This window comes from Parathielavia appendiculata, assembly GCF_033297405.1.
Source record: "Parathielavia appendiculata strain CBS 731.68 unplaced genomic scaffold N657scaffold_5, whole genome shotgun sequence".
Classification (NCBI taxonomy): Eukaryota; Fungi; Ascomycota; class Sordariomycetes; order Sordariales; family Chaetomiaceae; genus Parathielavia; species Parathielavia appendiculata.
In genome coordinates this window covers 419,390-442,813 of record NW_026944224.1, presented here as the reverse complement: position 1 = coordinate 442,813, position 23,424 = coordinate 419,390, and the positions used below count along the sequence as shown (strand labels likewise).

The 23,424-nt window shown below is 56.5% G+C and overlaps 9 protein-coding genes across 9 annotated transcripts; 4 read left to right on the top strand and 5 right to left on the bottom strand.

Moving 5' to 3' along the window:
- Positions 1-140: 140 nt before the first annotated feature.
- Positions 141-1,828, top strand: N657DRAFT_655523 (uncharacterized protein; the record flags this gene model as incomplete). Its single annotated transcript, XM_062794609.1, has 5 exons — positions 141-182; positions 222-840; positions 912-1,080; positions 1,158-1,382; positions 1,438-1,828. 5 exons carry the CDS (start codon positions 141-143, stop codon positions 1,826-1,828), a joined length of 1,446 nt encoding a protein of 481 aa, XP_062647987.1.
- A 325-nt stretch (positions 1,829-2,153) lies between these two features.
- Positions 2,154-3,936, bottom strand: N657DRAFT_571653 (DnaJ-domain-containing protein; the record flags this gene model as incomplete). Its single annotated transcript, XM_062788822.1, has 3 exons — positions 2,154-2,282; positions 2,351-3,770; positions 3,827-3,936. 3 exons carry the CDS (start codon positions 3,934-3,936, stop codon positions 2,154-2,156), a joined length of 1,659 nt encoding a protein of 552 aa, XP_062647986.1.
- A 421-nt stretch (positions 3,937-4,357) lies between these two features.
- N657DRAFT_671245 (uncharacterized protein) lies at positions 4,358-6,498 on the top strand. Its single transcript, XM_062795586.1, has 3 exons — positions 4,358-5,722; positions 5,808-6,107; positions 6,169-6,498. The coding sequence occupies exons 1-3, from the start codon at positions 4,795-4,797 to the stop codon at positions 6,318-6,320; spliced, it is 1,380 nt and encodes a 459-aa protein (XP_062647985.1). The 5' UTR covers positions 4,358-4,794; the 3' UTR covers positions 6,321-6,498.
- N657DRAFT_594884 (PLP-dependent transferase) lies at positions 6,269-8,741 on the bottom strand. The gene is made up of 3 exons (XM_062789964.1): positions 8,402-8,741; positions 8,233-8,327; positions 6,269-8,169 (listed from the first exon to the last, which is right to left on the bottom strand). The coding sequence occupies exons 1-3, from the start codon at positions 8,447-8,449 to the stop codon at positions 6,483-6,485; spliced, it is 1,830 nt and encodes a 609-aa protein (XP_062647984.1). The 5' UTR covers positions 8,450-8,741; the 3' UTR covers positions 6,269-6,482.
- Positions 8,742-9,784: 1,043 nt separating this feature from the next.
- Positions 9,785-11,665, bottom strand: N657DRAFT_572182 (uncharacterized protein; the record flags this gene model as incomplete). Its single annotated transcript, XM_062788868.1, has 2 exons — positions 9,785-10,047; positions 10,117-11,665. 2 exons carry the CDS (start codon positions 11,663-11,665, stop codon positions 9,785-9,787), a joined length of 1,812 nt encoding a protein of 603 aa, XP_062647983.1.
- Positions 11,666-11,914: 249 nt separating this feature from the next.
- N657DRAFT_382493 (uncharacterized protein) lies at positions 11,915-13,083 on the top strand. Its single transcript, XM_062787117.1, has one exon. The coding sequence runs from the start codon at positions 12,165-12,167 to the stop codon at positions 12,765-12,767; it is 603 nt and encodes a 200-aa protein (XP_062647982.1). The 5' UTR covers positions 11,915-12,164; the 3' UTR covers positions 12,768-13,083.
- Positions 13,084-13,781: 698 nt separating this feature from the next.
- On the bottom strand, positions 13,782-15,044 carry N657DRAFT_571649 (Nep1-domain-containing protein; the record flags this gene model as incomplete). Its single annotated transcript, XM_062788821.1, has 3 exons — positions 13,782-14,258; positions 14,326-14,594; positions 14,999-15,044. The coding sequence occupies 3 exons, from the start codon at positions 15,042-15,044 to the stop codon at positions 13,782-13,784; spliced, it is 792 nt and encodes a 263-aa protein (XP_062647981.1).
- A 4,214-nt stretch (positions 15,045-19,258) lies between these two features.
- Positions 19,259-22,096, top strand: N657DRAFT_644416 (uncharacterized protein). Its single transcript, XM_062792763.1, has 4 exons — positions 19,259-19,847; positions 19,915-20,402; positions 20,468-20,805; positions 20,874-22,096. The coding sequence occupies exons 1-4, from the start codon at positions 19,295-19,297 to the stop codon at positions 21,994-21,996; spliced, it is 2,502 nt and encodes an 833-aa protein (XP_062647980.1). The 5' UTR covers positions 19,259-19,294; the 3' UTR covers positions 21,997-22,096.
- An 884-nt stretch (positions 22,097-22,980) lies between these two features.
- On the bottom strand, positions 22,981-23,400 carry N657DRAFT_644415 (Gar1-domain-containing protein). Its single transcript, XM_062792762.1, has one exon. It carries the CDS (start codon positions 23,221-23,223, stop codon positions 23,041-23,043), a length of 183 nt encoding a protein of 60 aa, XP_062647979.1. The 5' UTR covers positions 23,224-23,400; the 3' UTR covers positions 22,981-23,040.
- Between the last annotated feature and the right edge of the window lie 24 nt (positions 23,401-23,424).

Sequence of the window (23,424 nt, the reverse complement as noted above, 5' to 3'; positions counted from 1 at the left end):
ATTGCTGAGTGTTCCGCCTTTCTGCTCGGCCCGAGTCTCAACGGTCATTCCATCATCTCGAACCCACAGTAAACACGGATTCTATTTTCCTAGGCCGTACCGGATTGCTGTGTAGCAGAGGCTTGGCCGAACTGACCCCAATGAGCCCGCAACGGCAGGGCCACAGCAGCTGGCAGTCGGCCGTCTCAGGCACGTCACCCAAGCTAGCCAGCGCGGTGGAGGTTGCCATCGCCGCTGGTGCCGAAGTCAGCCGTGTAGGCCGCCGCATCTTCCAAAAGATATGGGATCCGGAGCCGACCAACAACCGGAACCCTAACGAACCGGTTTGGTGCCTGGGTCGCTCATACACAGTCGGTCCTAAGGCATCATCATCGTCGGGAACCCCATCACCATTCACCGCCAGCATCCCCACAGCCAAATCCAATGTCGATGCCGTCGCCGCGACAACGGCCACAACAACACCAACCCCGATCCCCGCCGCAGGCTCAACGAGCAATCAGCAGCAGCAGGTCCTCGACACGCCGCCCGACTCCGTCGTAAGCAGCTTCGATTCCTCCCTCGCCTACTCCTCGGAAGAGCTCAGCCAACAAGACAGCGGTTGGCCGCCCGCCTTCCTGGACGATTTTGAGTCCCGGATATGGATGACATACCGGACCGGGTTCGGGCTGATCCCGCGGTCCACCGACCCTAAGGCCGCCTCGGCGCTGTCGCTGCCCATGCGGCTCAAGACGTCGTTTGGGGATCTGACGGGGTTCTCGTCCGACACGGGATGGGGCTGCATGATCAGGTCGGGCCAGAGCCTGCTGGCCAACGCGCTTCTCATCTCGCGGCTAGGACGCGGTATGTCGTCCGTCCTCTACATTGTCCGTCGATCAAGCCTGGAAATTCACACTAACTTGAAACTGCAACAGACTGGCGACGATCTACCGACCCCGATGCAGAGCGCGAAATCCTGGCCTTATTTGCCGATGATCTTCGCGCCCCTTATTCCTTGCACAACTTTGTTAAACACGGGGCGGTTGCGTGCGGGAAGTACCCGGGGGAGTGGTTCGGGCCGTCGGCCACAGCGCGGTGCATCCGGTGTGTCACACACCAACGCGAAGCTGACTTTGGGGGACTGGTTGAGGACATGTCTTCTTGTTGCTAACAAGTTGCAGGGATCTGGCAAAGCAGCATGAGCGGTCATTACGGATATATTCGACAGGTGACCTCCCGGATGTTTACGAAGACAGCTTCATGGCCACCGCAATGCCTGACGGCGAGACCTTCCACCCGACGCTGATTCTAGTGTGCACGAGACTGGGCATCGACAAAATCAATAAAGTCTATGAGGAGGCCTTGATTTCCACTTTGCAGATGGAGCAGTCCATCGGTATTGCAGGGTAATGCATTGCTCTATATGTCGTCCCTTTTACCTGCTCACTGACAATCGTCTAGGGGCCGCCCTTCACAATCCCACTATTTCATCGGCGTCCAAGGCCAATGGTTATTCTACCTCGATCCTCACCACCCAAGGCCCACGCTCCCGTACCGCGAGAATCCCGCCGATTATACGCCAGAGGAGCTGGACTCCTGCCACACCCGGCGGCTGCGGCATCTCCACGTCGAGAACATGGACCCCAGCATGTTGATCGGCTTCCTGATCAAGAACGAGGATGACTGGGACACGTGGAAGAGCGCTGTGAAGCACGTGCAAGGAAAGTCAATCATCACGGTCTCGGCGCACGACCCAGCGAGAGGTATGGGCTCCGGGCGGGCCGAGGCCATCGACGAAGTCCAAACTCTAAGTGATGATGACGATGATGCGGACACGGTTCTTGAAACATGAATGTACCGAGGATATTTGCGCACCGTATGTACCAGTTATCGCTGTGTATGCCGGATGTGTTGCGCAGCTTCTCCGTGGCGACTTGGGCGTTCGGGGGGGTTGGGTATCAAGTTTTCGAGACCCGCCGGTTGAGAAGTGTACCGCCGAGTGAGGTATTCGTAAGCCATGTGGTCTCGGCCGGTCCCTCTTTGCCTTTCTTTGATTGGAAAGCGAGGTCGCGAGACTATACCATAGTGTACCACGGCAGTGGCATCACGATGTATTTCATCTCGAATCCTCGAGATGAAGGGACATGCTCAGGACATCTGCTTATCGCGTGTTTGAATCACCGCCGCTTCTTCTTGCCCGCCTTAGCGCTGGAAACAGGCACAAGGGCGGCGTGGTCAAGGTCCTTGATATGGTCAAATAGTTTGGTTCGGGACGTGAAGGTTTTTTTGCAAACGGCGCATATATGCTGTGGTTCGACGTGTCAGAGTCGCGAGCAACATTGGGCTCGCATAGGACGATGATTGAGTGACTTACAGACGCCGGGGGCTGCGCCTCCTGTCGAGCAGCCTTCTTTTCCCGTTTCAGCTTGGCCTTGCCGATCTTTTTGGCTTGAGTCTGTTCACTGTTGAGACTTAAGTCGTCCAGGCGGGCAGCTACAGAATCCGAGGCTGCGGGCGTGTTGCCAGGCTTCGCATGCGTTTGTCCATTGGATCCGCCGTTCAATATACGGTTCTCAACCGCTGATCGGGGCGCATATTCGTCGTCTTCTGGTTCTGATTGGGACGGTGTGCCTTTGTCTGTATATTCCCGACCAGCTGATATTGGGGCCTCACTGTTTCCCTCCTGGAAGTTTTCCGTTTGAAGGGCTCCGTCAGCAGGATCAAGTGTCAAGTCTCCCTCCTGATTCCCCGGCAGCTGCTCCTCAAGCTGCCCTTCGTGGCCGGTGGGTAACGGCGGAAGATCGGGCTTCGGGTCGTCGAGATCAAGATTGGCGTTTTCCCTTCTCATCTGCCGCTGTAGCTGCTGCACGGCCTTGATGTGCTTCTTGCTCTTCTCGTGGGCTTCAAACTGCTTCTCGCTCTTGAAGGTCTTGTTGCACACGACACATTCCAGCAGCTCGACTTCGTCTTCTTCTTCCGACATGGAAAACTCGGAGAATTGGCCGTTGTGTTCCTCCTCGTCCCGAAACTGCGCCCACTCCGGCACGACGTACTCGGCGAGTTTCTCCTGGTACGCGGCCCTTGACCGTGCGGCTTGGGCAGCGGCTGAATTCCTCAAAACCTGCTGCCTTTCAGCCTCAGACTGCGTGTTGGGCACATAGCGGGGGTCTCGCTTCTTGACAAAAGCAACCAGGGACAGGACAGCATCGTTGAACTCGCGGATTCCTTCGTCGCGGAATTTCTTGTTCTCCTTCTCCATTAGGCGGCGAACCCGACGATCAGGGGCATCTGAGAGACGGTATTTGTCCATCCAACTGAACGTCTTCCTTGTCGCGAAGGCTGACCACACGGTATAGAAGCGCTTGGCCAGCGGATTGTACTCGTCCCTGGCGTGACCAAACGGCGGGTACTCGGTCGGCGTAATACCGAGCCACTCGCACGCAGCGGTTTCTTCGGCGGCCAGCTGGTCGAAAAAGTCATTGAGAATTCCAAAGAAGCCTCTCGGGCTATCGTCCATGGGCACGCTCGAGTTGAAGCGGCTCATCAGGGCGAAAATGGCATTGGCTGAGGTGTGGCCACTCCCGGACTGGTCAGTGGGCGCGGGGCCCGCAACGTCGTCCTCACCGTTGAGGATAGCATCGCGATGCGAGTCGTACCAGGCACGCTCTTGGGGGTCGGAGAGGATCTCGTAGGCCGTTTGCAGTTCGGCGAACCGCTTGGTTGCGTTCTCGGTGTCGTTGTAATTGCGGTCTGGGTGCAGCTCCAAGGCTTTCTTCTTGTATGCTCGGCGGATACTGGAGCATATCAGAACCTGATGCGCTGTACCTATAGACAGACGAAACACACTCACTCCTCGTCGGGTGCCTGCCGATCTACCCCGAGTACTTCGTAGTAGCATGTCTTGCGCACAACCGGGGCCTGGTTGCCACGTCCCCGAGGGGCCGACTGCTCAGCTCCCATCCCTTCACTACTCTGGACGGTTGGGAAGTTGTTTGTATTGCTGGGAGCTATGGCAGAGCAGATGGTTGTCAGTCAGCGGACTTGGGCAGAACGTACCTATGCATTCTTATCGTTACCTAATGTGGGGGAAAGAATTGTACGGATTAGTGGGGGTGGGGGAGCAGTGAATGGATCGAGTTGGGTGTAATCCGTACTGTGCTATGGGGTGCCTTACGTACTGTACCGTACAAACTGACATGATAATGCAACATACGGCATACACACTGTTACATTACAGCATTACAGCAATTTCCTCGCCGAGGGACAAACTCAGCAAAGCGTCAGGCGAGCACAAACAATAAATATGGCTTATCCCGTGCTGCTAGCTCCTGCATTATACTCGATGAGGTCGGTTGGTTGACAGGCACAAGCCAATTCGGAGGAGCCCGATTTTATGGAAATGGAACATGCAGCGGGGCATTCACACCAGTAACGTCAACCGTTAGGTAACAAAAGCCACCGCATGTGACCAAGACTGAGGCAGCGAGGTCTTCACCGAGAGCCAAGTTGCCTCCATCCATGTTTCTCTGAGCCATTTTCCGCCACGTCGGCGCAACCAGACAGCCAGAGTACTTGTCAGGTACTCCCTACGACTAGCCAGCCTTTCTCCGTGTGTAACCTTGATTTTCCTGCCCTTCCACCCCTCAGTGACCTGCACATCCGTCCCACTACCTCACATACCTGTAGAGTGGCTCTGTCCCGGTCTGCTGTGGTGGAACACCCGGACTCGCATCCCGCCATGCACAGGCATCTCTCGGCGCATGCACCAACACGGTCCTTTGTGTTCCCAGCGTTAAGCCCTACGTCAAGCTCACCACAATGAAATTTGGGCATGCCTTTCTCGAGGCGTTGGCCTCGGACAGTTATCCGCAGCACTGGGTGGACAAGGCGATCCACTACCGCCAGCTCAAGAAGATCCTAGCCAAGGTGCGGGACGAACTCATCCGGAACGGCTACGACCCAGACCGGCTCCACCAGCTGCTGGCCGACCACAACGCCGAATACCGCCTTGAGACCGACGGCGCTAGTTTGCTAAGGCCGAAGCTAGTTGTGCGACCCAGCCTCAGCACACTTTCGGTCTTGCCGGACCACCGCGCGAGGACGACGGCGACGGAACCCAGACTTTCACCGGAGGCTGGGGCTGAAGCCGAGCTGGGTACTCGTCCTTCTTCAGCGTCTGATGATGCCGCCGATCCCGCCGTCAGCGGTCTGCCTGAGCCAGGTCAGGACCAGGATCACCATCACCACCACGAACCCAGAGCCGACGGCGGCGATAGGGACGAAGAATGGGTCAAGATTCCACTGAACTCGGACGCCCGCTTCTTCGGCCTGCTGCAGGCCGAGGTGACCGAGCTGGACTCGCTCCAAAGCTTGGAGCGGCAGTCGATGAACGACCAAATCCACGCTCTCGGGAACCAAATCGCGGGAGTAGCCAAGCCGCACAAGGGGCTCATCAAGCTGTTCAAGTCGGACCTGTACCGCTGGCGCGATATCTTTGAGCTGTACTTGGCCGCGCAGGTGTTTTTCTCCACCAACGAGGCCGCCGGCGGTGTGAGAAAGAGCGAGAAGGCGCGGAAGCAGCTTGTTTGGTTCCAAGACGAAGTCAACAAGCGGGGCCTGCCGCAAAAGTTCAAGATTCAGTCGAGTGCGGTTGCGTATAATCAGTTTCTGGCGCTGAACGCGACCCTGCTGCAAAATTTGCAGTTTCAGGAGTTGAACCAGACAGCCATCACCAAGATAATCAAAAGTGAGTTTTCCGAATATGGAAGATGGAAGATGAAATTCTCTCTTGGCTGTACCCTGATTTGTGAACTAATGTCTCAATCATCCAGAATTCGACAAACGCACGTCTCTCGGGGTCAAGACAACGTTCCCAAAGATCATGTACTCTGCCCACTTCATCTCCGAGGCCATTTCCAAAGACATCTGCGCCCAACTGGCCCGGGAGGTGATCAGCGTGGTCCCCCAGCTGTTGGATTACACATGCCCGATCTGCTACTCCATCAGCTGGCTGCCTGTCCGGCTCGACTGCGACCACTTGTTCTGCATACGGTGCATGATTAAGCTTCAGAACCAGAACAAGCGCTTCTGTCCACTCTGCCGAGCTGACGTGGTGCAGCGAGCCAACGAGAGTATGTTTCGCCCGCCGCGTTGGGGATGGATATCATTTTGCTGACATGATACGGCGGCTAGACCACATTGACGAGAAGCTGGTGCGGTACCTCGAGCGATGGTTCCCCAAGGAGACCCAGGAAAAGCAAAGACAGAACGAGTTTGAGCGGCGCAAGGAATTGTATGGCATCTACGCGACCGACCCCAATGGTCCTCAGTGTACCGTGATGTGATTTGGTCGGTGATATGGGGCGGTGGCGACCTCGTTTAAAAGGGTTGGTTTCGCGTTTACGGGCGGAAACAAGGCGCACAGAGGGCACAATCATGATACCACGGGTAGCGCGACAGGTAGTGCTCTAATAGTTTGATTTGTTTTTGGTTTGTCCAGCCATTTACTACTGCTCTTGACTTGCCGCCGTACTTTCCTCGGCCACTTTGAGAGCGCCCCTAAACACATTGACAATGTGCTCCGTCTCCTCCAGCCCGACACTGATACGAATCAAGTCGCGTTCCACCCCAAAACCCTCGGCCCAGTCGAGCTCCTGGTAGTGGGCCAGGAGGACATACGGCGAGGTGAGGGTAAAATTGGTGCCCAGACTCGGCCCCTTGGCCGTCTGGATGGCGTCGTAGAAGGCGACGGCCTGCTCCGGCCGACGCAGTACGACCGAGATCAGACCGCCATAACCCGCATTCGGCAGCTTGCAGGCCTCGTAGTTGGCTTGGGTCTCGTTGTACTTGGGGTAGAAGATGGTCTTGACCACAGGACTTTGTCTCAATACATCGCAAATGGCCTCAGCGTTGGCGTTGGTGCGGTCGATGCGCGAGACAAAGTCGCGGCTGTTGCGCTCCAGGAACATGACGTCCTCGGGCCAGTACGTGTCCTCGTCTAGGCCGCCGGCGGTGCGCGCCCAGTTTTTCAGACTCTCATAATAGCGGCTGTTGGGGTTGAGAATAGCGCTGCCGCCCATGACGTTGGCGTCGCCCGAGAAGATCTTGGTCAGGCTGCTGACGACAATGTCGGCGAAAGGTAAAACATTGACGTTGGCGAAGGTGCCGATCGTCTCGTCCACCACGACGGCAAAGTCGTACCTGTCGGCGAGCTGCCGGATGCGGGTCAGGTTGGGGCAGGTCAGCAAAGGGTTGCCGGGGAACTCGCAGAAGAGGGCGAGGAAGCGCTCGCCGGCTTGGAGGTGCTTCTCGAGGTCGTCGAGGTCCGACTCGGAGCCGTACCCGTAGAAGACCACGCCGGGACCGAACTTCTCGAGGATCTTGAGCGTGTCGACGTAGGGAAAGCCGAAGTTGATGCTCTTCATGTTGCCGCGTGTACTGAGTAGGGCACGGTGCGAGTTGAAGATAGCGCTCATGCCACAGGGGAAGAGGTAAATGTCCTCCTCCCGGAGATTGACGACGCCGCGCGTGTTGAACTCCATCTCGTGGTCCGGGGGAGCCGCCCTGCTGAGCTCGCTGTCGGTGCGCAGAGCACCGGCAATCCTCCGCTTGATGGCGGACTTGGCCGGCTGGACAAACGAGACGTCGAGGTTCCGGCCAAAGCGCTCCTCCAAGAAGCGGGATGTCTCCTGGAGATCTGGGGCCGCGACCCCTTCTCTGTCCGGGCTGACATGCTTGGCTGTGGTGTCCATGGACGACGGCCGCTGGTAGCGCTTGGGTCCTCTACATGGTTTGGCGCTCGTGGGAGAAACGGGGCCCGTCGCCCCGTCGTCTAAGCGGAGCAGGCCATTCTTAAGGAGGGCGTGGCAGAACTCGGCCCTGCGGCTAGACACGCCGTCGCCCGTATGTTGCCAGTACTGTTTGAGAAAAGAAAATGCATCCTGGGACCCGAGGACGGCAGAGATGGCCGGATTGAGGGACGCCAGAGCTCCGGCGCCTGGTTGAGTCGTATCCAAAACAAGGTGGACGGTGTCGAGTGAGGCGGCAACTGCGGGAGGAGCGCGGGCCTTGACGAAAGACACACAGCGGGCAGCAATCTGGCGGTTTGGAAACAGAAACGCCTTGGAGGCCTTGGCGCCAACCCTCGCTACGATATCTGCGGCGAATTCTTGTATGCTTCTGTGAATGAAGAAGCTTTGGGGGAGTGTCAGTCGATGGGGAAGCCGAGAAGCAGCAGATGATGTGCTGGGAACACACCGAGGATAGCCGGTCGTCATGCGGCCAACAACCCAGTCCTCGCCCTCCTCATAGCCAATGTTTGACTTCCATGTCGGCAGCGAGACACTCACAGCCTGTGCAGCCCATTTCAGCAGAGTTTTCAATCAGCTCAGGGTGCACGTGTGATGATGCTTATCTTTTCACTTACATGAGCTGTATGCGGGGGAATAGACTCCCCGAGATCCAGGTCTGGCATGCTGGGAATGATGGTACAGCCTCAACTCCAGTGCTCAATAATTCCGGTCGTCAACAATTCTGGTTCTGTCTGCAAGGTCTTCGAAAGTTGTTGATGGGGATGCTTTCAAGCAGTCGCATAATTAGGGGTGATTGGGTGCTTGTGATCTGGAGGTGCGGGCACTTGTTGACTCACTAAATATTGAGCAAGATCCGCAGGCTTTACCCCAGACAGTTGGTCAGAGCAGTAGGTACGTAAGGAGAGCAATTGGTAGAAGGCCCTAGTAAGCTACCAGGTAATCGTCCTGCCGCCCACGTTCACGTTCTTCTTAGGTCGGTTGTGTGTGTGGAGGGGGTGTGAGTGGGTTGAATCGATACATCTGCAGGCAATTCCGACAATCGGAGGCAAAATATACCAGCGGGCCAAATATGGGGACGGCAGCATTGGGCGCCAGTGATTCTCCCATTCTAGGTAACGTCACTCACTCATTTTCTTCATCACTGTCAGACGACAGCAACAATTTAAAGAATAGGGAATGAAGACTGCGGCGAAGGGAATGGACGCTTGTTGCCTGCCAAGAAATGCCCGATATCATTTCTGTGTTCGAGTCACAGTAACCCGAATTATCTTAAGTATTAGTTAAACATAGTTACTCTAAGAATAAATAGAAATGTAAATGATTAATGGGATGGGATCGAGGCGCCCTTGGCGAGGTGCAACACTCCCCCACGCGGTCTAACAGCGGTCCGTCTCGAGCACTGTGTATGTAGTGTTGTTCCGGGAGGAGCAGATTGCGAACATGCACAGCGATTATTCGAAACAAGATTCCGGCCAGATCTCGGATCGAGGATGATGGCGCAGCCAAGTACCTTGGACGGCGAGCGATCCCTCAGGCCTGCTGTGGCTGTCCGCCATCCAACGACAGGAAGGAGATCGTACCTTGGGTAGTAGGATGCGACCAACGAACAGATACCTCCCGTATAGTACACTTCTCTATCGAACATGAAAGCATATACAACCCCCAGGTGTTCACGGCCCCAGGTTCCAAGTTCGTTTGACTTTGTCAGACACCCCCCGCTGACCTGACTCGGGGTCACCGCCGGGGCACAGACACAGCGCTGTATTCACAGGCCAGCAAGCTCAACCCACAAGCGAACCAAAGCCAGAACAAACATCCAACCACAAGATTACCGTGCATACCAAGGAACTATCTTCCCAACCATGAACGGTGAGTCTTTATAATAATATTATACCAGAAACGCAACAGTCCTCCTAAAACATTCTAAAACACCATACCATGCGCCATCCACTGCAGTCCAACCAACAGCACACTCTCCCTTCCCCCGTTTTACTCTCTTACCGCCCCCTCCCCCGGCTCCCCACACAACTGATACTATCACTCGGCGCAATGCTATCCGCATCATCCTCCTCACCATCATCCTCATCCTCCCATTTACCCGTGCCCACCCGACTCTCCGGCAGCGGTACATGCCTTGCCGACACATACGTTGCCGGCTTACTCGCCGGCAGCAGGACGTCGCGCGCCGAAATGTAGGTCGGCGCCCGGCTGTCGGGCAGCGGAATATCGCGCGCCGAGACGTAGCTCGGCAAGCGGCTGTCTGGAAGAGGGACGTGGCGTGCCGAAATGTAGCTGTTCCCTTCTCGGTTTCGGTCTCGGCCACGGCCACTTCCATATGATATATAGCTCCGAGGGCTGCTGCCTCCGCCGCTGCTGCCCACCTTGTACGTCTTCCGGGTTGTTGTTGTCGTTGTCACACGACTGTTGCTGCCTGGCCTCGTGTTGGAGCTCGTCGTGTAGGGTTCCGGCGATGGCCCGCCGCGCACCGTGCTATTTGACCGGCGGCTCCTGGCTGAGACGTAGCTCTCGCGGTCAACGGGGGTGTCGTATGTGTAGCTGCGCTGGACGATGGGCGGGTGGTGGTCACGGGGCCTTGTTGAGCTCCTCGAGCTCACATAGCTGCTGCCGCGATGATAGTCTGCTGCCCATGGGTTGTTCTCGACCCCGGCGGCAAAGGGCTCCCTGTGGGTAGCCGACTCGCTGCGAGGCCTAGCAGCAGCAGAAGGCGCTCGAGAAGACCGGGAAGACGGGTGGCGGCCCCGCGAGTCGTCATTGACGACGATGTCGTCGTCCGCCGCCCTGCTCCTGCTCCGTGGTGGGGGTGGTGAGTCGACGTGGCTGCTGTACCGGGCAATATACTCGGGCGGAGGGCGGCGGTAGTCCGAGGCCGGGGCCGGGGGATAGTCGCTCTGATAGCGGCGGAGCTTTTCGACTCCGCGCTCCACGTCGGCATAACGGCTCTTGCGATCCGAGGACGAATACCCATCGTACTTTTCGGGAAAGGTAGAGCGGCGCGGGAATGGCGGCACGTCGTACTCCTGCAGCCGGGAAGAGCGGCTCTTATCGCTCTTGACCATGTTGTACGTGAATGCGCCGCCCAGCGCTGCACCGGCTGCAACGCCAAGAAGGGTCCCAACGACGGCGCCGGCGCTCAGGCCGTTGGAGTTCTCTCGTGCCGAGGTAGCTGGCTCATAAACCGAGGATCCGGCCGTGGTAACACTCCGTCTGATCCCGGGTTGCGGCTGGTCGTCGTCTTCAAGATAGCGGGCGGCGTGAGAGCGACGGGAGGGGGTGCGGACCGACGCAGTCGAGACGGAGCTGGGCCCGGCAGGGCACGGCAGAGCCGAGCTCGCAACGTCGTAATTCCACTCGAGTATGCGGCAGGCTTCTTCGCTGGTTGACCTCGTGTGGCGTATGGTCGAGCCGCTGTAGTGCGAAGGATAGTCTGGAGGCGGTTGGTAGACAATTTCCATCATGTTGCCGACAAAGTCGGTTATAAATACCCGAGTGCCGCCACCGCTGGTGCGTGTCCGGCGGGACGACGCGCCACTGGCCGCAGCAGCGTAGCTGTCGGCGATGTGGCGAGGGTGCGTGTCCCGCGAGTCGGGATTGGCCCGTAATGCAAACTCGTAGGCCTCGTCGGCCGCGGCCGCTGAAGGAGCGCTGAGCACAATATGCGATGTCCTCAGGGGCCGGTCCCTACTCGAGACCACCTGCCGGATCTGGAAAATAGGAGTAGTCCGTAAAGAGTCTCCGTAGACGATTGAGGGGAAATGCCCGTCTTCAGTAGAAAAGTAGCGCAGACCCAGGGGCTGGATAATGGCCAAGTAGAAGGACGAGGAGGAGGGGAGGTGCTCGACCTCTAGAAACGGAAGCATTAGTGCAATATATTGACCCCGGCGCACCACGGCCGGGCAGAGGCAGAAGAACCTTGCGCCGAGGGTAGCAGTGCGGTGTCGTGTGTCGCACGAGCACAGGGACGATGGGGCCGGAAGGCTCCCGAGGGCAGCACTCGACAGGCTCTGGATGATTCAGGGCAGTGTGGCGTGACGAGGCGAGCTGGTCAAGGGTCTTGCTCTCTGCTTGTGAGCTGAGGTCCAAGCAAGCGATGCCACGGGCCGAGCTTCACGTAGCCCGACTATTTTCGAATTGTCCCTTGTCAAAGTCGTTTTATGAGCCGGCGCGTTGGAATGGTCTATCAAACGTGACAAGCGGAATGCTGAAAGAAAGAGGGAAACATGAGCTTTCTCCTTTCTCGGGTCTTTGCAGAATGACGGTTAGACAGGGGAAACGAAACTCGAGTCGCATCGGAAGTCTCGAGACACGAGTCAACATCTCATGCTTCCGTTTGCTCAGCAAGGGACATGATAGGGAATTATGGCGAGAGGGCCAGGCAGCTTGGCCTTGTGCCAGGCATGGGAATGGACGGTGCTGCCCAACCTGGAGACTGGGTCGATACCCTGGCCCCGCAGCGAAACATTTGCAGTCCAACAAAAGGGTTGGACGTTGAATGGGTGGTTCGCGAATGGCAATTTTGAGAGCTTGATCTCAGAGACTCGAACCCAACACACGGAGGCCACTACTCGGCCAATCCTCCAAGGCCCCTCCGAACCTTCGAGGCTGATGCGAGAGGGTTGGGTCTTGTTGAACTCAGATCTCGGCCAAAAAATGCGCCTGCTTTGTACAGTACAATACACTGCCGTTGCGGGATTGGGTACTGGGGAAGCAGGAACGCTCGCCCTGCAGGACCTGAAAACGCTCAGCCGGCCTGAGCCGGTAGGCTGTGATTCCGTCTTACAGAACAGGGCAAGTCGGGGGTGGCTTATTAGTGGCTCGGTTTCTCACTTTCTGCAGGTTCAGCACACATTCGGACGAACTTACAGCCTGCCACGATGGGTCTTCTCCAGTTTTCTGGAACTGGATGCCCCGCTTTCAAACCCCGATCATGATGTTTCGCGGTTCAGGTGGTGTGGCCGTTGACCGAGGCGTCTCTCAAAAACCTGCTCGGGCAGCTCTTGAAGCACTCACCCCGGGCCTTGGAAGCCGTGTCTGATGGAACTCTTTAAGAAGCGAGACATTCAGCAGGCGCAAGACCCTATGCGGACTTGCCCATACGTTGTCGCTGCTCCATGGTTGTCGTCTGTTGCGGAGGGTGACAAAAGTGACAGACGTACGTGGGGCACGCGGCTAGACCGTTTGGTGGAAGCAGTTCGGCTATTTAATTGGCGATGAGTTTTGAGGTGAGGCCGCCTATTTGTGGGGCCTGCCTGCGTGACGATTGTTGCCCAAGGTACACAGGGTTGTACTGGACGGTTATGTCCCTTTGAAATCAGCGGTCTGGGTTGACGACCTCACTGACTTGCCACGCTTATAACCCAAGTTGAGGGGTGCGACACACATGGGAGACTGCACACATATGTCATGGCTTGGTGGAGCGGAACCAATGCGGGTTTCATCCCTATTCACATTCCCTGTCGAGTATTTTCCGTCCCTCGGTCTTCCATGTCTCTTGAACCCAGCCCCTCGCCTCAGAAACACAACCCAAATCCACTCTCATTCGCTTCCACAGACTCCTCTGTCGGCGTTGGCTGGTTGGTTCGTGAGCCGTAGGATATGATGGAGCTGTCAGTTAGTCATAACATGGAGATACCGAAGACAGGAATGAAAACTATGAAACATATAGCCAGGAAAAAGGGGAAGACGCGGGCCAAGTTGAAGTGGCACCGCGCAGACGACGAAAGCGTCTTGGGATCCGTTGTTGAACGCCCCATGTTTTGGTTGCAAAAACACCGACAGCTCAAGCACAGACGTCCCAAGTTCCGGAAGACAATGGCCATTAACCAGCGATGTTGTATCGCAGGACAGGCGCAATGCAACCGCAGCACCCCAAATGAAAATAGGGGGCTGTCAGATCTTTCCATCCAGTCCCAATGTTCCCTGTCGATATTGGAGGGGCTGGCCGGTCGGCCGCGACGACGACGCGCTGCATCCGGCTCAAAGGATATCCCAGGAATCCTCCGCAGCATGGCAGAATTTGCTGCATGCAACGCTCGCCGACAAACTGTAGTTGCTGATGGAGATCTTTTCGTCCACGTAGGCGTCGGCAAAGTTGTCCGGGCCCTTGGCCATGGCGCCCACAAAGACGCAAATGCTCTCGTTCGCCCCAAGCGTGTCAATGTAGTCGCGCACCCGCACCAGCGGGGCGTCAAAGCTGAGGGTGATCTTCCGGCAGTTCGGCGGCAGGTGATCAGTGATGGGGTTCTGGATCACTTTCAGGAGCTTCTCCTGCGAATTGGTGCCCTTGATGGAGAGACGGTGGAGCAGCTGGACCATCAGGCCAGCGAAGCGCTTGAACGTTCGCGGGATGCGAACCGACGGCGAAACCTCAATCAGCACGCCTTTGGCAGTCTGGATGTATATTTGCAATTTTCCGGCCTTGTTGATGGGGGAGTCGAGGAGGGTGAGGAGGCACTGCGCAAGGGTAGAACCGTCAGCGGCTGCAAGCACAATGCTAGAGAAAGCGACGGCTCATTCAAACCTGGTGTGTGATGTCGGGCCGGGCGTCGCTAATGTCCCTGTTCATCTTGCGCATGACGCCGATATGCTCGTCGCTGTTGAGCAGCGAGTACTTCTCCTCCCTCTGCACGCCCATGCGGTTGGGCCCGCCATGCGACGCCTTGTAGGTTTCGAGACTGGCGTTCGACAGAACAACAATCAGTCGCTTCGAGTCCTTGTCGGTTGGCGGGATTGGCATATGCTGCTCGGCGACCAGCTGCGGCAGCGCCGGAGGTGGTAGCGACTGGGTTCCTGCCATGTGGTCGACTGGGTCAGATGGCTGAATGTGCCTTTTATAGCCACAGGAGAACCGTCCTGAGCAGTAAGGTATGGACGTAGTGAAGGGGAAAATTGATGGAGGTCAAGTGGCTGGCCACTTCTTATTTCCAGACATCTGGCCCGAAAGCGGGGTCCCCAGTTGGGTTCGGAACTTTTCCCCTCCAAGGTCTTTTCCATCAACTTGCGGTGCCAGGCCCCCAACCAACAGGTGCCCAGTTCCCATCAAGGAGACCAGGAAAAATGGAAAGGGACTTTGAGTGCAGTGAAGCTCAAGTACCGATACCAGGTTGGCAAAAAGGGTTCGAAACTGAGCCTCTGTTGACCATCCTGGCAGAAGGCAGACGTCAGAGAATAGGGGGCAGTGAGTTTCCACTTACTTGGCCTTTTTCCAGCCCGGTGTTCTGGTGAGGATGAGGACGGCATGTTGCAAGTGCACGATAACGAAGAAAGACCGTGAGCTAGAGGTGATCGTGTGATTGGCCTCAAGGTATTTTGAGCCAGGTATCTCGCCGACAACGGGGTGCAAGCGCGGAAACAGTGAAGAGGACGAATTCACGAAACCCAATCGGTGGAAAATCAGGGGTAAAGATGTAAGGCGGACAAGTGTGGTCGAGGGGGGCCGGGACTGTGGATTTTAAGGGTGAGATGCCTGAGTCAAGGAAGGGAGAAAATATTATATTGTGGCCGAGCTGTGCAATGGTTCTCTTTGTCGACCCTGGACAGTTTCGCTCAGCTAGGGATTGCCCACCCCGTGTTCATTCACGGCGTTTATCGGGGTCCAGAGTTGAATATTGTGGGCCCGCCGCCAGCTTGCAGGTGTGGTGAGAGCTTAAATGCCACTTCGGTGACTTATCGCAACAAAACCTCCCCCCCCCCCCAACCATTTGCTGCATCACGTTCCTGTCTTATCCCATGCACCATTGATTCGTTGAACAGCTATAGCAAATGCGCCTCATTGGCTATCATAGTATCGAAATGAAAGCCACTGAACTGTCAAGAGAAGGGAGACTCAGCTAACCGCGGCTCCCCGCTCCTCTCTTCCTTTCCTCAGTTCAGGAAGGATCCGCCCACTCAGGACGGAAGAGTTGTATATGCTGTGGGTTGCCTGCACGCAGATACGTTCGGCGCATAAGCTGGTACGGGTGTCTTGCCTATGCAGTCAGCTGACTTTGTGCCGTCCTTGCCTTCAAACAACGGGACATTGAGTTCTCCGAACCGCATATAGGGCTTGGGTATGCAGGAGTTCGAAGTCTCCGGAAGTGAGGGGACTGCCAAGGCTCCTCCTCGACTGCATGACCTTCTTTGGATCTAAGACCTGTTGCGACTCGGCGAAATTATAAAGAACTTCATGGAATTTTTAAAGATCTGAGACGGGTCTAGGAGGAAATTCGTTCAATGCTATTGAATATTTGTGTCGCTGACAACAGCAGGCGATACCTTCCTCGGTACGGGTATGGACATTTGGTCATGGCAAGCATCACCTGTCTCAGTCCACCCAGCCTGACTTTGTATCAACATGGTCAACCATCCTCGGTCGGTGGCCGGACATGCTGGCAGTCAGACAAGGTCGCATTTTGGGCCTCCGCTGTGACACCACAACCCGCCCGCTGACACTTCCACGTACCACGGGCGCTTTGCCGAGATTTGAGCAGGCAGGAGGCGGGAAGTATCGCCCGAACATCGGCCCCCTCCAACCAAGCTGGCGATCTTGCAATGAACCCTCAGGCATATTGCTATGTCCAGTTGCGGTGGCCGTCCATAATAATGGACACCCGGGTTTCCTGACCTGTATCACCCCTCTTCAGACGCCGGCCTAGTCGGCCATATCTGTCCCAAGCTCGGTAACCGGGACGACTCTGAGACTGTTCCCCGCCGCAGCCATTGTCCCGACACTTGGACTATTACTCACGCCATCCTGTGCTGGCTATTCTACACATTCCTTACACTGTGATCTCAGCTATCCGTACGCTGTCTATTCTCCGGTCTGTACGCGGTGCCGCGACGCCTTCTTCCTTTTGCTTTTGCTTTCTTGTGCTGGGAAAGTGTGTCAGTCTTGTGAATTAGCTCCCACTCTGTCACAGCACTCCGCTTGATTGGCGTTTGGAGGAGCCCACAAGACACCATGGTTGCGATTGTACTGTACTAGTAGCTCTAGCGGTCCGGTTCACGAGTCAGCCATATCGCCACTCCTTGCCCATGACCTCACCCCCTGATTATGTGGTTATTCTCCCAAGGTAGTTTGTTGAAAGCTACATCATTAAACTCCGTTTCGGTTTCTACCTCTTCAATTGCTCAGACTTCTCGTTGCCCGTGACTTGTTATTCCTGGTCGGCCAGCCTGCCACTCCTGTGCCAGCCTGCCACTCCTGTATTACCAAGACAACGAGCCGGCAAGGTGATCATGCCATTCTGAGGCCTTCTTTTACTTCTGAGGACGGCCCTCGTGCAGGCCAGGGTGACAACAAGACTCCGACACTGGATCCAGACGTTATTCAGGCTGGATTTTTCACAGATGGGACATACTATAGACCCCCTCGGCGCCGATCAGGCGCAGGTCCAATCCTCAACCTCAAAAGCAACTTTATCAATTATTGCAAGGGCAGACTCTCACCAACGGTCTCCAAATCTTCGAGGGCTCGTGCAATGGCATTGGTGGGCATCGCTAGTCACCCGCCAGAGTGAGATTCAGGATGCTGACTGGTCGCTAGTGATGGGTCAAACTCCGTCGGTCAACAACATGATCTCAGTTGTTATCACAAACCCGCAGAATAGCGACTGCATTAAGTCAGGACAAGACTTCAACATCACATTCCAGGTGTCGAACTTGGAGCCGGGGCCTTTACTAACCCCGCCGCAACTTACTACGGTGCACCGCAGCAGCTCGAATGCGGCAGGGTCATCGGCCATGTCCATGTCACCGTGCAGGATGCGGGTCCCGACCTGAATCCAACCGAACCGCTTGACCCAACAAAATTCGCCTTTTCAAGGGCTATCAACAATGCGGGCGACAGGCGAGGCAGGCTCTCAACAACCGCGAGGGGTGGTCTGCCCGCGGGATCATCGTCTCTGCACCAGAATCTCAGTTGCCAACCACCAGCTGGTCATAATGCCCGTTGCCCAGCGGGGCTCCCAGCACGACTGCGTCAGGTTTACTGTGGCAGGCAATGTGGATGGCATCAACCCTGCGGCCAACGATGGTGAGAAGGGGCTGGTGGCGGCGGACTTGATCGCTCAAGCTGTAGCGCTCGGCCCCGGCGCGCCTGACCTCGGTAGCAACAACAAACAGGGGCGGCGGCAACAACGGAGGCGAAGGAAACAGTGGAGGAGGGGACAACCATAACAAAGGGGGCAACAAGAACAACCGAGGGGGGGGGACAACGTGGAAGGAAATGACAGTGGACGGAGGAACAACAACGGGCGCGGCGGCAACGAGAAATGCACAACAGCAGGAAGGGAAAGGATCAGCAGACTAGCCCGGCAAAACTGTAGCGGCCTCACCAACTACTATCAAGGGACAAGCGGAAACTCCGCGAGCAGCGAAAACGAAGGGAGGGACAGAAACTCTCGACCGCCTCTCTTGGGTGCGTTGATTCATCACATGAGAGGAGGCCAAGGGTTCCCTCGCGCGTTCGAGGGGTGGAATTGTGTGTATACGGATTGTAGAATGGCGACATGGGGCAGGTATCTATGGGAAACAGTGCCAGAGAGATAAGGCACCTAATCATGTATCTCTTGTGTATTGCTTTGCTTGCTAAACGCAAGGGACACAAAGAATTAACTGTACGTCTTCAATATAGGATAAGCAGGCTCACAAATGCCATTGTGTGCATTGTCGTTACATGCGCTTCCCGGGAAAGACGACTCCCTTTCTGTCCTCTGTGCACAATCACTCAAGCAATGTGCTGTACCTCCTGCAGCACACATGTGGTGACGCAGCAGCCCTGGGTGTTCTGTTGGCCACGCACAAGTGCAACTCTCACCAAGTCACATGTCCTACGGAAGGCCAGACGTCACTCGTCACAAGCCTCTACGGAAGTCCTTGTGGTGTGGTGAAGGGTTCCAAGGGCCGCGTCATACGTCATTGGCAAGTCACCCCCAGAGAACCTTCAAAACCTTGACCAGGCTTTCAGTAAGTCTCGGGCCCCTTCTGCTTCCAATTTATGTACTCAGTTTTATTATCTGCAACTAGCTTGAGAAGTCGTTTGAACTGGAAGTTCTCTGCAGTTTCATTCCCAGGTCTTTTGCGGAAAACGTCTGAGGTCATTGTTTCTACGGATACGGAGTAACCCCCGGTGCAATCCGTGGTGGGGACGTCAGCACCCAAGCAGTCCGCCAAGCCAGGGTCGCCGGCTGCTTTCCGTAAACGGAACGTTGAGCCAAGAACGGCTCTAAGCCTCAACATCGACATCAACTTGGCGCCACGCCAACTCCCACGCTTCTTCTGGGCATTCCTCGACCTTTCTTCTCTGGACATAGTCTGCGCTTGACACAAGAGTCTTCACGGCTGGACCATCTCGACCCTTCCAACGCATGTTGGGAAGAATTTGCCGGGATTGCCAGGAACAGTGCGTGCGTCCGGCCTTCACAGCACCTTACTCCCAGTCCAGCCAGAGCTAACATTTCAGTCAAGCGGGTGATTGCGAACCATAACTCAGATGCCATTTGTGGATTGCAATGACCTCGGTCATGTCGACCGCTAAGACCGCCGTCAATCCCATGCTCCATTCCCACGGGCACGAGCCGACGAGCTCACTATCCCATCAGCAAGCCCAGCCGACTTACCACCCGGGCGCCACAGACGTCGATGCGCTTCCGCACACTTATGGGGATCCGTCGGTAGACTATGGTAACACTTCAATCTCTCCCGTTGGCTCTCGGCCGACCAGGTTCACCGAGGAGTGGGATGCGAGCCAGCGCGGTAGCTCCATTGTCGACGGCCCGGGACTCGGAGGCTTGCAACGGTCTACCTCATACTCTGGTCATGCGAGCGGTGTCAGGGGGGACGGGGCAACGACTATGTCCCGTGGGAATACTCTGAGAAAGAAGGCGTCGCTTCGGAAAAGCGCGAGCTTGAAGCGCAGTGGGAGCCGTCGGAGTATGAAAGCGGGGAGCGTTCGGAGCTTGGCCCTCCAGTCATCCACAGATCAGGACGAGATGCACAGCGCCTTCTACTCCCCCGTCCCGACCGGGGCCAACCCGACCGAGGTTCTTGCGACTCGCTTTCAAGGTCCGTAGATGCTCTGCATGGCTCGTTATTTTAGGGGCACTGTGCTGACATAGGGCGTCTTGGACAGCTTGGCGCAAGATTCTCAAAGATCTCATCACCTACTTTAGAGAGCTACAGACACACTACGAGCACCGGGCGAAGTCGCTTCTGAAGCTGTCCAATGTGCTGAATAACACGGCGACACCGCCAGGCTTCCTCGCGTCTGGTGGCCTAGACGATGCGCTGCAGATTTTGAGGGGACACAATAAGCAGGCGATCGCCGAGGCCAACAAAGCCAGGGAGATTGAAGAGGACGTCATTCTGGCTCTTACCGGGTTACGGAGTGACCTTCAGCAAAAGATCAAGGAGATCAAGAATCTCTCAGGGGACTTCAAGAACTCGGTTGACAAGGAAATGGAGAACACTCGCAGGGCCGTGAACCAGCTTCAGGAGGCGCTCGGTCAGACCGAGCTCGACCCGTCCCTAACCGTCGGCAAACAAGATCCTTACCTATTGAGACTTATTGTAGACCGGCAGCTGGAAAGGCAGATTGATGAAGAAAATTACTTGCACCAGGTATGTGCCGACGCATTGAACTAGCTGATGTGGCTGAAAACGGTGTGGTGGCTGACGATGTGCAGGCTTACCTTAACTTGGAGAACTCTGGGAAGGAGCTCGAGTCCATTGTTGTGGGCGAGATCCAGAAGGCGTATAACGCGTACGCCGGCATCCTCAAGAGGGAATCTGATGCCGCCTACAATGCCATCGAGGAGCTTCGTACAGGGCCCATCTCCATGCCCAAGGATGGAGAATGGACGTCATTCATCCAGAGGGACGACCGCTTCGTGAACCCTGATCTCCCCATGCGCTCAGCTGAAACGATCCATTACCCCGGTCGCGACCACTACGCGTGCCGGGAGATCCGAGCAGGGCTCCTGGAGCGCAAAAGCAAGTACCTGAAGAGCTACACACCCGGATGGTAAGTCCCTCAGCCTACCACCTCTGCCTATGCAGTCTTGGGTGTGTGCAATGACTGATATGCTTCAGGTACGTTCTCTCTCCAACTCATCTCCATGAGTACAAGTCGGCAGATAAGACGCAAGCGCCTGTCATGTCGCTCTACCTTCCCGAGCAGAAACTAGGATCCCACTCGGCCGCCGGCAGCTCGTCGAACAAGTTCGTCCTCAAGGGACGTCAGATCGGGACAATGCATCGTGGCCACAAATGGGTCTTTCGCGCCGAGAGCTATGATACAATGATGGCCTGGTACGAGGACATCAAGGTCGTGACAGAGCGAACGCCGGAGGAGCGCAACAACCTTGTACGTGCCAACAGCCGGAGCATCAGCCGGTCGTCACAAAGATCCTCGGTCAGCAGCGACGGAGTCGAGGATGTAGAGGAACCACCGTTCACGACCACCGCGGCTTCGGTCAACCAGCAGCAGCCAAGACCAGACAGTTCCTCACGACGTCCTTCAGGTGGGCGGTTCCCATCCGACCTCCAGGTAAACGCTCAGCGAGGCTTACACGTTCCCGTCTCACCAGTTAGCGTGAGCTCCGGAAGTTTCAACCAACAATACCCCTTCGCAACGTCCGTCTCTCCGTCGAGCGAGTTCGGGCAGTATCCGCATGGCAGCCAGGAAGCTGGCCGTGCACGCGGTAGCGAACGAGGTGACTTGCAGCACGCGTCTACTGCAGATGGTCTTGCCGAAGGGTCTGTGCCATTCCCTAGCTCTGTCGCTGCTGCTGCACCTCAGAGGCACAGGCCAATGCCGCAGGAGCCAGGCCGGGCAAGCGTGTCATCGGCCACAAGGCACGGGGCGTCTTCGCTTGACACGAGATATGAGGGACCGATATGGGCGGAACCCGTGCCGATTCCACCACCACAACAACACCAGCCAATCTTTCCGACAAGAAATGGTGCTGCAAGCGAGGCCTACGACTCCCAGGGTGCTGCAACAACCATGAGCGGCGGCCGCAGTACTAAGAACGCCGAGCCTAAGACTTCGCACGGCGGTGGGGTTGCTGTTCATGGGGTGAGCCGGGGTATGACCGAGGACGCGACCGCAGCTCCGCCGCGAGTTATGGTCCGAACCGACAGTGTTCCGACCATTTCCCATCTCCATGTTCCAGGCGAATATCCCAACGGTTCGTATGCGGCGGCACCATGACCCACGTGGCCGGTGCAGGTTATTACACTGGGGTGTGGACGTCATACATTTGGGGAACGTGGTTTCGTATAGCGACATATCAATTCATTTCTAAGCCGACTCATTTTTCCAGATCACGAATGTGCATCGTCATACCTTGAGCGATGCCAGCTGTCCATGTACGGTGAGTTGCCCGTGTCTAGGTGTTGCCGGTATCGTAGGCCACACCGTCTCGAACCTTTCTCTCATAATGCCGGGTTCACTACAATGGCTGAGGAAGAACGCAAGTCCCTTTCCCAAGTCAGAAGCGCGGCCAAAGAGACAGAAAGCTAGTGTCTCGAACGGCATCCATAATGCCGCCATGCTGCACCCTTATTCGTGCATAAGCAGATCAGATCGGGTTCGATTTTCACCGTGAATTACAATAAAAAAGCCCAGAAACCCCCAGAAACGCCTGTGTAGCCAGTCCAAGTCCCATGACCAACCCCGAGTTAACAATGCGGCTCCGCACAATGTTTTGAGACTGGAGCTCGCCCCCGGCGGAACACGGTAATCCGTAGTGATACAGCTCTCGCACCAGTCCACAAAATATCGGAGAAATCCTGTACTGAAGCGGTGACCCCTGCATTCTAGAACCTGCCACGACCACCGCCCCTGCCGCCCCCTCCCCGGGAGAAACCACCTCTGCCGCCGCGCGGTGCACCCCCGCGTCCACCGCCGCCAAAGCCGCCTCCTCTTGACCCGCCAAAGCCTCCTCCTCCTCCTCTGCCGCCCCTGCCTCCGCCACGCGAGAAACCACCGGGACCTCCACGTCCACCCCCGCGAGCGCCGCCACGGCCGCTCGGCTTCTTGACCTTACTAACGGTGCCCGGAGGGGGCTTCGGCTTGGGAAGGAATCTGTCGAGGGGTAGGAGCTTTTCACCCGCGATGTAGAACTTGTCGCCTTGTTTGAACGAGGTCGCCTGAATGCCCTCGGAGGGCTTGATGGTGAAGTAGACTTGGTTTATCGGGCCGAGGACTTCGTCGACTTTGCCGATTGCCGTCTGTTAGACGGAGAGTTGATTGTCAGAATTCATGAGCACGGAAGCAGTAAAAATGTATAGCGGAGTTGTAGTAGCGTACCTTGTTCTCGAGGTAAATTGGGGCGTTGAAGTGGGGGATCTTGGGATTCGTCGACTCGACCACCATTTCGCCCTCGCAGGCGTGGACGAACTTGCCCATCTCGAGAACGGTGGTCGGAGGGCCCATGTCCTGTCGCTGGAAACCACCGCGGCCTGCCAACCATTTTTATTGTTTCAGCTCTTCTGCTGTATTTTCCCCTCCCTGAATCCCGTGCAGAAATGAAATACAGAAATGGGATCGATTCATGCTCACCTCCACGACCGCCAAAGCCGCCGCCACCGCGGCCCCGGGGAGCCCCTCTGAACGACATTGCGACGAAGTATCCGC